Raw genomic sequence first — 11,584 nt, 5'->3', positions numbered from 1 at the left:
GATAAGACTAAACCTAACCTAACAATTCCTGAGATGGAGCATTCATGATTTGGGACTTGTGAAATAATGTCCTCTGCCTATTTAAAATACCCCATATAAATAGGCTTATTATTTCCTATGTGAATCACCAAAACAAAGGAATCAGAAACTTGGCATTTACTTAAACTTTTATTTATTTTTTAACATTAGATTTTACACAATTTTGCATTTACCAAAACTACTGTATATAACATAAATGAGCACAAATAAAACATTTAAAATTGCCACATGAACAGATTCAAAATTAGTAAGGGTGTGTCCCCTCTGTTCTAGAGTACGGCACTACAGATGGAACCATATGTGAACCAGCACAGCAGTTTAAACATAACCCTGCAGTAACTGTAGCAGCACCATTTAGAATGGCACCTGTCAGTTTTCTCATCATCAAGCTTTTCTCAGTGAAATATTTGACTGCACTCTTTACAATCTACCATTTTGACCTCAAAATGAAAATGTACTGTAGTGAGAATTAAAACAGCATATTTCACAAATTGCAATAGACTAATTACAATCCTTATATTTCATGAGTCCTAACACATAACAACTTAAGAACAATACATCAAAAGGCAAGGCAAAGATCACTAATAAGCTAGTCTGCTCAGATCAGTTTACCAACTGTTCACAAAGTGCTAAGGAATCCTGTTACTATTGGGTAAAAGTGAACACATTCTGACTGTCCAACTCTTGATTGGGTGATCTAAAAATCTCGACTGACTTCCAGGTGCAGATTTAACTAGCTATAACAACATTCAAAACATTTAGCAAAAATCAAGTTGAAATTAAAACACTGAAATAAAAATTTCCATAGAAACATTGTTTCTTGTGAAAGACGCCTTAAGTCAACATTTGACATAATTTAGGAGAATCACTGCCACATTAGCCATACCCAAGACTATATGTTTAACTCAAAGCACTTTTGTTTTCCCTTGTCTGTATGAGTCCAGGGACACATTTTATCTGGTGGAATAGAAAGATTAGAGCATGTATTAATGGGTATGTATGTAAATGCCATGGGTTGGCTGTCAAATGCTAAATTAATATTTTGTGACACCAAGGCAACATGATACTGAACATATTGTTTTTGCCATAACATAGGAAATGTTCAGATTCCGGCAATACAATCTAGTGTGTTGCAGTGCTCTAGAAAAGCGTAACAATTACATAATTTCCAAAAATACAGAGCTTCCGTAATTGCAACTTTAGGAGAAAACTTAATATAGTTATGAAATTATACTGTACTACAATGAAAAGTACATTAACATAAATGTTTATTTTTTTTTGGTAGACTGTGACCTATACAATAAACTGTTTTTATACATAATAAAAGCAATTCTACAACCTTGCTCGTACTGCAGTGTGTTGTCCTGTATAAGTGACAAGGCAGTGACAAGGACGAGATGTGGAAGCTTACCATTGGTAGCTCCAACATTCCATCCCTGATCACAGATGGTTTTTCATAGGCTAACGTGACAGGACAGGTCCTTTGAGGAACCACCAGCAGAGCAAAGCTCAGCTTAATAAATTACATTCATTTTAAAATAGAATACAACATTGTTCAATAACTAATGTTAAACAAATAAAAACTAAGTATATTCCATTTATTTCCATCAAACGTTACATAAAAATTAACTTTTCTGAAAATGTTAAATAAAAAAAGTGATGGAAAAAGACAAAGATGGTGAGGACATGAGTGAAGGAGTCTCACTGTTGATTGTCTGAATTGATCAAACATCATGGAAAAAAATCTCCTTGATACTGTTGAGATTATTATTTTTTTTTTTTATGTTTACAGACAGATTTCACTCACACACAAAATGAAAAGGGGAGAATGAAAGACTGGGTAACATTTCGAGTTTGCGCCTGTGTGAATTTTTTTACTGTTATTTCAAGAGCAAATAAAACATACAAGTTTGAGCAAAAAGGTAAAATAATGGTACGTGTAGATAAATTGTAAATAGTTCAATATTTTTTACTTTATTTTAATCTTTTATATCCTTCTGTAAATAACTGGCTTCATTAGTCTTTTATACCCTACTGTAAATAACATGTATAGACTTTGCACTGGTGGATAAATCGGTCTTCTGTTTGTAAGTGCTAGTTTTATAGACCAGTTTGTAAATACAATGAAGCTTTGACAATGACATATGTACGAGTTTCATTACATTTGTAATGTGACCACGTCCTACCACTAAAACATGTATTGTGATACATTCTGCTTGAAAGATGTTAGACTATGATATCAATGCAGTAAACGTGAGGATATGATAAAGACAGCTGTATAAAGAGAAGAATGAGTTAGCTACATAGAATTACAATACATATCCAGGTTTTCTAACCTCCAATCACTTTTTTTTGGGTTGCAAAAAAAAAAAAAAATACATTCAACTCATTAAGAATGAAGCTAAACCATGTTACATAATGAACCCTTACTGAACATCATGCCAAAGCAGTCATGTTCAGATCTGTCAGATATTGACATAAAAAAAAAAATATAATAATAAAAAGTCAATGATCAATGAAAAGATAATGCTGTAAAAACGAACCCACTGTACAAAGAGTACCAATGCACTGAATTCACATCACACACACAAAAAAAGGTGTTCATTTTCTTCCAGGAGTGATTATTGTGAGAGTGTGGAGTGTTTTGAGAAATTGTGAGGGTTTTCTATTTAATTTGGAATCTTTTTTTTCACACAGCCTTTTTGAAGATGCATGTTATACACACACACATTACTTTAGGCACTTCTACAGTTAAAATAAGACCGGATTAACAAGTGACCTCCCGTCATGTGTAAGTCAGCCTTTTTAACAAAGATCACCACATGTACTGTGCCTTTCTTTTGAAGTCTTATCATTCTGTTCCCCATTTAATGTCTGTGGCCTCGGAGTATAACCACCTAACCCTTTAAATGTCTAATAGCTCACCAAACTCTTACTCAAGACTTTCAAATCCTCTAAGGTGGCTTATTTTCAGCCCACCAATCACTCTGCTAGGTCATTGGCACATCTGGTATTTCTTGGATGAATGCTAAAATACTCAAGGCCCAATAGACATAAACGCAAACAGACACTTGGAACCAGTGATCGCTAGATTCATGATCAATTCTGGAATTAGTGGCTGATTATATCACTGCCATTTGGCCACCATAAGGTAGAAGAATGAAATGTTCTGCTATTATCATGTCTTATTCCTTCATCATAAAGGGACCAAGGCACACCGGGAGGGGGAGCAGTGATCCTATACTCAGAGAACAACAGACTATCCATCCTCCGTCACATTCATCCTTTACAAGAACAAGAAGAGCACTCCTTCCAGCCTGATGCACAGGCCAAGTGTACATTTGTATATGGGGTAAAAACAAGAGAGCTTTTCAATGGTCTGTTTTAAATAAAAGGAATCAAACACTTAAGATGCACAATCAATTCTGCAAAAAAAAAAAAAAAAAGTTTGATTTGGGTGAGTTGTGTAGTTTTAGCAAAACATTAAAAAGGTCATAAAAGTAATTGTTGAATACCTTTACAATTACATTTTCAGAATCCCCAATCATGTGTGTATACATATAATAAAATCATACATTTACATATCAGTAATGGTAGTAGTCCTAGCAACACTGGTATATCATCTGTGTGTATATATATATATATCATCTGTGTATATATATATATATATATCATCTGTGTATATATATATATATATATTATCTGTGTATATGTATATGTATATGTATATATATATATATATATATATATATATATATATATATATATATATATATATATATATATATATATATATATATATATATATATATATATATGTATATATATATACCATTGCTCAATGTTATACATTGCCTCTAATCTTCTTCTCAGCATGCAGGTTGCTGTAGTTCTCTTGTGGAGCAAATGTAGTATTTACAGACGGGCTGTTTGGGACCTCTAAGGGCAGCGTCTTGACACTCTGTTCCTTTCCTGTTAGTTACTTGAGGATGATCTGTTTTAGGAGCAGAGATTGAGACATCATGTTACTCAATTGGGGGACATTCACAATCAACATGACTGATTGCCCTTAGGTCCAAGTAACAGTGCCAGTGAGTTTTTTGGAAGACAAAAACAGTACTGATGCAGCTCTGTACAAGATTCATGGTAGGAAATGATGAAAGAAAAAAAGGGTTCTTATCTGCAGAAGTAGAACAGTAGCAAAAAACAGTGACCAGTATAATCAAACAATGCTGACGAAACAAAGAAAACCATGGGTAAGATATACATTTAAATCCTGCATGTAAAACAAACATCATTCTGTTGAGTTGAGACATCTTTCAGATCAGATTCAGAGCTGAGGCAGTAGTCTACATACCCAGGTTATTGTAATAACATTGAAAATAAAAACAAACAAAATCGACAACAACAGCGCAAACTAAAAATTTTGCAAATCTCAACAAAAACTAATTGAAATCTAATTGAAAGAGTTTTTTTTTTAAATAGCTAGAGATTTTTTTGAATATTTATTTTATTTAACCAGGCAAGTCAGTTAAAGAACAAAACTCTTATTTACAATAACGGCCTACCCCGGCCAAACCCGGATGAATCTGGCCCAATTGTGCGCCGCCCTATGGGACTCCCAATCACAGCCGGATGTGATACAGCCTGGATTCAAACCAGGGACTGCAGTGACGCCTCTTGCATTGAGATGCAGTGCCTTAGACCGCTGAGCCACTCGGGAGACACACACATACACTGAGTGAGTACACCAAACATTAGGAACACCTTGCTAATATTGGAATAGCACACATACACAATCCACGTCTCAAGGCTTTATAATCCTTCTTTAACCTGTCTCCTCCCCCTTCATCTACACTGATTGAAGTTGATTTAACAAGTGACATCAATAAAGGATCGTAGCTTTCACCTGGATTCACGTGGTCAGGCTACGTCACGGAAAGAGCAGGTGTTCCTAATGTTTTATACACTCAGTGTATATTCCATGTTAACAACCTGGGTGAAATAAAATACCAAAACATCCAGCAGAACAAGCTTAAGGCTGGTGGTTTGTTTTAACGTTCTCCCAGAATCAAAGCTGACCCCCCCAAGAGGAAGTGTCTAAAAGAGACAACACAGGAAAGTCACAGGCACATGTGACAGCCCTGTCACACACACACACTAGGGCTGAGCGGTATACCGTATTGCACTATATATATATATATATATGTATATGTTTGGTTTGTTAAATGTGATACGCTGTGTGTAACGTCCATTTTTATAGTTTACTTCGCTACTCGAGTCATCTCTCTCCATACCACTTTCCACACAGACCTAGCCCCCGGCGCCTGGTACTCATGGAGCGCATTTGTTGTTCCTCGACCACGAGACACTTGCGTTTTTGCCGAATGACCCGTTCGGACAAAGGAAAGGCACACTGTGTGAAACATTCTATGAGAAGCAGTGACATACACTCTGAATGATCTAAAATGATGAAGCCCATATTGGTCTTTCACAGTCAGGCCAACCCAAGCTGTACTGTTCAGTAGGATAATAGTAGGCCTACTATTGAAACAGATAAACTGTGTCAGAAATTCACAGGTTCAGATTTTTACCCAATTTTTTCAGATTTTGGTTCTCAAAGTCAGACCTTTTAATTTTTTCTATTTATTTTTTAAACAACAAAATGGTATATTCTAAGTCCATACAATGCTTAAACCACATCAGGAGATCACTTTTGAGGTCTGGGAGAAAGAAAAAAAATCAAAGAAATGTTGATTGCTGAGAGTAGTTCCCCTTTAACCGAAGTGTGCAGGCACCTAGCACTACTGTTTGATTAGCACTGTTTCTCTAGCACATGAGATGGAGTTTGCAAAATGTATTTATACATCATATACCTCCACTACACTACCTTGATACGTATCAGTGGGGATTAAGAAGTGAGTATTTTATTTTATTTTTTACCTTTATTTAACTAGGCAAGTCAGTTAAGAACAAATTCTTATTTTCAATGACAGCCTAGGAACAGTGGGTTAACTGCCTGTTCAGGAGCAGAATGACAGATTTGTACCTTGTCAGCTCGGGATATGAACTTGCAACCTTTTGGTTACTAATCCAACGCTCTAACCACTAGGCTACCCTGTCGTATACACAATGCCCACTGCAAAATAAGTGGGTATAGCATCCACTAAACCACATCAAGGCTGTTTTCACTTTGCTTCTTAATATAAATCCCCTAACATTCTATAACTACACTATTAGTTTGTGTTTCTTACATCTTCAAACAACTAGTTTGTCTTTTCTTCGCAAGTTGGGCCTAAATCTTGTTAGCCTGATAATACCGGTGATGGTGTACACCTAAATCAGCATGTTGTTTGTGCAACAGTATCTTCTAAATCAAAGACGAAGCATGAATATGTTCGCAACATGAAGTAGCTAAGATAATGCATTCAATATGTAACCAAATATTATAGGGTCCCCTAGGAAACACTGACCAACACGTTGGTTCCTACCCTGTAACAATAACTCCTCCCTGGCATTTTAATTAATTGTCATGTCAAAGAACACTGTATTCAAAGTGCCCACTATTATATTCTAACTACAGAATTAGAATAATCATTCTATTTCCATGATTTCAACAGTTCACCCAAATGTTTTGCTCTAAATCACAAGTAAAATCACAATTGCAACATTTGGTTAAAAATAAGGCCAGCCCATTGTGTGGAAATGTGTTCTCAAATGAACACAAGAAATGCAGAAATTCATGAAAATGTCAACAATTGTTTTTGATTGAAGTTGAATTGAACTGTATCAAACAATCAGAATGGCGGAAAACCCATTCAAATCACTTAAGAATGTATGTGTTGCCACCACAGGGTCACGCACTATTCATGAAGCAATTTAACAACTTTTATTATTCAAAAACATAAAATTACCATCAAATACAGTCCAACTTTTTTTTGTTGAAATAGTGATCTGAGATTTTGTCCATAACGCCCAGCCCACACACACCACACACACACACACACACACACACACACACACACACACACACACACACGTAAGTCCTTCTTGTGATAATAACAGCAAATTCTAAGCTTTAATTGATTCAATTGGTCTCTTTAGTCTGAGGGGCTAATTTAGGCTGGTTCAACCCATAGGCTTATCTATAGCTTATTTTTTCTCTCTCACTTGACAGAATTATAGTAACACCTGAATTAAATAAAAATAAATTGTCACTAAATTTAAAAAACTATTAAGGAAGTTTTGCAAAGCACAACAAACTACTATTTGCAGATGAGAGCTCTCTAAGTGCTTTCTGTCATTACTATATTTAATACAGCATGTAGAATAATTCTAGTCAAGCTTGCTAATTAAGCAAGGCAACAGGCAGGAGAGCCTTGATGATGTCATGACGAGCACTTATTCAGAGCTCAGGGATTCATGAAAGAAAGCTTTAAAAAAAGGAGCAAACCTGATTGGCTGGTGCTGTTGCTGCGTAGGGAACACTTGTGGCAGGAGTAGTTGCTGCAGAGACAGTAGCAGGCGTAGCACTGTACATCATGGGTACTTTTTCAGGAAGGGAACCATGGAAGCAATGAACAGGTAGCTGGAGCATTATGGTAACCATAGCAACATTTAGTCTATTTCTTCTTTGCATGGTGAATACAGTACAACAACATCAGCAGCAAGCCATCATTAGGTTTTTATTTTAATGGAACTTTAAAAAAAAATTGTATATTTATTTTACTAGGCAGTTAAGAACAAATTCTTATTTACAATGATGGCCTACCCCGGCCAAACCCTCCCCTAACCCGGACGACGCTGGGCCAATTGTGCGCCGCCCTTTGGGACTCCCGATCACGGCCGGTTGTGATACAGCCCGGGATCAAACCCGGGTCTGTAGTGACACCTCTAGCACTGCGATGCAGTGCCTTAGACCGCTGCGCCACTCAGGATCCCTAGGTTAGACCAGCAGATGGCATGCAATCACAGTGCAATGGGGCATGCAATCACAGTGCAAAGGGTCATGCAATCACAGTGCAAGGGGTCATGCAATCACAGTGCAAAGGGTCATGCAATCACAGTGCTAAGGGTCATGCAATCACAGTGCAAAGGGTCATGCAGTCACAGTGCAAAGGGTTATGCAGTCACAGTGCAAAGCATGAAAGCATGGGAGAAATAATGGAGGAAAGCTGCTTCAAGTAACATTTCAGGAAATTTGTCAGATAGTTATCCGATTCCCAGAGAAGACAATATGAAACTAAACGCTTCCAATTAGGACATGGAAAAATTATGTTTTGCTTATCATATATCATCATTAGGATGGTATCTTCACTGCTATGTTAGTAATAAGTTCCCTTTTAAAACAAGAGGAAAGCAATTTGATATGGAAAGACCAAGACATGTCCAATAAAATCTCTGGGAAACTGATCAAACTGATCCTAATCCACAGAGCAGTAAAGAACTAGAAATATCAACAAGCAGCGCTTGTAACTGATGTCACATATTTTCAATACTTGTATTATCTACAACGGAATGATTATCACTGCAGAGAACAACAGACACAAAACAAAATAAACTAAATAATCATAAGGAAAAAAAGTATGCCAATCAGTGATGGCGAAGAGTATAAAATAAAAGCCAGAGCTTTGACAAAGATATGACTAACAGAGAAAAAAAAATTATGCTGAAATGTGTTATAAAAATACACTTTCCCACAGGTGATTTAAAAATGTACTGGTTCCTAACGTATATAAAAACACCCGTACCCCCTGACCCAGAGAATATTTATCCAAGAGAATATTGAAATAACAGGAAAGTATTTTAAACCAACAGAGACCATTCCATCCATATTCTCCATTCATTAGTGGTGATATCAGAAAAAAGAAACAAGGGACCTACCAACGCCGGTAGCAGGAGACATGCAAAACACTGACCCTGTGTGATTGTGCAGTGGGAAGTGAGTAGAGGAAAATGAGGGAGAAAAACAGGTTAGCTAGTTTTCAGCATGCTTTAACACATTCAAAAAACAAATACAAGCCCTCAATGGGAAACCAATGGTTCTTTAGCTTGGTGAGCAGACACAGATACAAGCCCATGACAACCAATGCGTGTTAGAAGTATAGTGTGTGGGTTTAAGTGTAGGGTGTAGATGAGACTTGCAGAATAAAATAGCCCCTGTCGACTGACATGGGAATCAGTGCTAGGGCAGCCAGGCAGTACAGTAGTTAATTTAGTAGCGCAATAAAGCATCTAACAAGAGTGCATAGTGGTTGTTACTGTTGATTATGGCTGTCGGAGGAAGGCCATGTTGAGAGAAAGAGCTAAGCTCATGATATAATTAAGCAATAAGGCCCAAGGGGGTGTGGTATATATGGCCAATATACCATGGCTAAGGGCTGTTATTATGCACGACGCAAAGTGGAGTGGCCATACACCACAAACCCCCGAGGTGCCTTATTGCTATTATAAACTGGTTACCAATGCAATTACAGAAGTAAAAATAAATGTTGTGTCATACCCGTGATATACCACGGCTGTCAGCCAAATCAGCATTCAGGGCTCGAACCACCCAGTTTATAAAGGCATATTAATACAGGGTTCTACTTAGCCATGTACTTACTGTATCACAACAATGTAGGCCAATGGCCTGAATTTGATACATTTGATTAAAGCCGGTCTCCTTCAACCAACCTGGATGATGTCATCTGGACGCACTGATATATCTAACTGCCAGGACATTGAACTATTACGTATGTGACAGTGACATTGAATGTGCATCATTTGCAAAAAAAATTAACAGCTGAAATTACAAGGTGTTGCATTACTTCATCACAGCTAGGAATGCAGAAAAACAAGGACACCTGACTCACAGTAAGCCACCTTAAACAGATATAACCACCAAACATTAGCAGGGGGGGAATGAGGAGGGAATTATAAAGTCCTCATTAGTCATAAAGGGACAGTGGAGCTGTGGAGCCATGGATTATATTTAGAGAGTTGGGTTGTGGAACCATGGATTATACTCAGACAGTGGGGCTGTGGAGCCTTGGATTACACTCAGACAGCTGGGCTGTGGAACCATGGATTACACTCAGACAGCATGGCTGTGGAACCATGGATTATACTCAGACAGCAGGGCTGTGGAACCATGGATTATACTCAGACAGCTGGGCTGTAGAACCACGGATTATACTCAGACAGCTGGCTGTAGAACCATGGATTATACTCAGACAGCTGGGCTGTGGAGCCATTAATTATACTCAGAAAATTGGGCTGTGGAGCCATGGATCATACCTGTGGGATAGAACGCAGCTGTCTGCTGGAGCTGTGCATTGGCCAGAGCCTGCTGGTAGTGCAACATACTGGGGTTGAAGAAGGAGCTGGCCCCGTGGTTCTTCTCCAGTGCTGGTCTCTTTGGTAGGGGCTGCAGGCAGCCATAAGGGAATGCCTGCTGAGGACAAAAAACATGTTAACACAACACAGATAAAAAACTTAACAGTAGCTCTCATGTATGTAAATAATATCACTGGCTATGAGCTTTATACTGTATGTAAATAATATCACTGGCTATGAGCTTTATACTGTATGTAAATGATATCACTGGCTATGAGCTTTATACTGTATGTAAATAATATCACTGGCTATGAGCTTTATACTGTATGTAAATAATATTACAGTCATTGCCAAATGGTTGAGCAAAACTGTATACAACTATTACATCACAAAATAAAAAGGTATTTATGATCAAATTAGTGAATGGCTAAAACTTTATACTGTTAATTTAACACCTATTAAATTACTGAACGATAACTGACGGTGAATGATTCTGTACACATACTAGGAGTCTTAAGAAGTTATAAAAACAAAAATGACAAATTAAATTACGTGAGTTGCTACAGTACAATTAATAGCTACATGCAAAGCAAAAGGTGAAAGGTCAAAGTACCAGGTCTACAGTTGCCTCGAAGGTTCGCTTCATTGCTTTGGCAGTCGACTGAGTCTTTTAATAGCAGACAGCGAGCACATGATGGCAGTGTGCCAATGGGATTGAAGCGTATTAACATACAGGTAACAGCAAGCAGAGGTGCGTCATGGGGACAGCATTGCATTGTGGATAGGTGAGAAGGAGAAAAAAAAAATCTGAATGCAGTTTACCACCACATACAAAACAATAGGCATGCACAATAAACAAATGTAACTGATTCAAGGAAACATACGACTGACTCCTGAATTAGTATGTAAGCATTTACCATACTCATTAAATAGCTTAATCTAATATAATTTAGAATTACAACAATACTTTGCAACGACATTAGGACTGAGGTTATTTGCTAATGTAGAAAACAGAAACAGTAGTAGATCACAATATGTTCATAATTATCAAATCATTATCAAATTGAATATACAGTTTAGGCTACTAAATAAATGTTTTAGTAATGCATTAATTGACAGACAATTGCTATACCAGGATTGTACATGATACACATAAATTTGAAATAGAGACAAGAGGTAAAAGGCTAACTGGCATTAGCTAGGCTTACTGGGAGTTTTTTAACCTGTG

General features: G+C 37.2%; 1 protein-coding gene across 11 annotated transcripts in view; it reads right to left on the bottom strand.

Annotated features, from left to right (window-relative positions):
- Nucleotides 1-155: 155 nt before the first annotated feature.
- The window catches only part of LOC109870721 (muscleblind-like protein 2a), a 40,613-nt gene continuing 29,184 nt past the window's right edge, over nucleotides 156-11,584 (bottom strand). For 2 of the 11 annotated variants that reach the window (XM_020461333.2, XM_020461335.2), the window contains exons 6-10: nucleotides 10,970-11,023; nucleotides 10,318-10,474; nucleotides 8,923-8,958; nucleotides 7,493-7,587; nucleotides 156-4,033 (exon numbers count right to left, since the gene is read on the bottom strand). In XM_020461333.2, coding sequence (XP_020316922.1) covers nucleotides 4,019-4,033; nucleotides 7,493-7,587; nucleotides 8,923-8,958; nucleotides 10,318-10,474; nucleotides 10,970-11,023 — 357 coding nt within the window. In that variant the 3' untranslated portion in view covers nucleotides 156-4,018. The remainder of the gene's footprint in view (nucleotides 4,034-7,492; nucleotides 7,588-8,922; nucleotides 8,959-10,317; nucleotides 10,475-10,969; nucleotides 11,024-11,584) is intronic. The other 9 variants (XM_020461338.2, XM_031805706.1, XM_020461337.2 and 6 more) reach the window with 8 other exon arrangements.

Source organism: Oncorhynchus kisutch, linkage group LG26 (assembly GCF_002021735.2).
Source record: "Oncorhynchus kisutch isolate 150728-3 linkage group LG26, Okis_V2, whole genome shotgun sequence".
NCBI classification, from domain to species: Eukaryota; Metazoa; Chordata; class Actinopteri; order Salmoniformes; family Salmonidae; genus Oncorhynchus; species Oncorhynchus kisutch.
The sequence above is the reverse complement of the archived record's forward strand: the minus strand, read 5'-3'. Positions and strand labels throughout refer to the sequence as shown.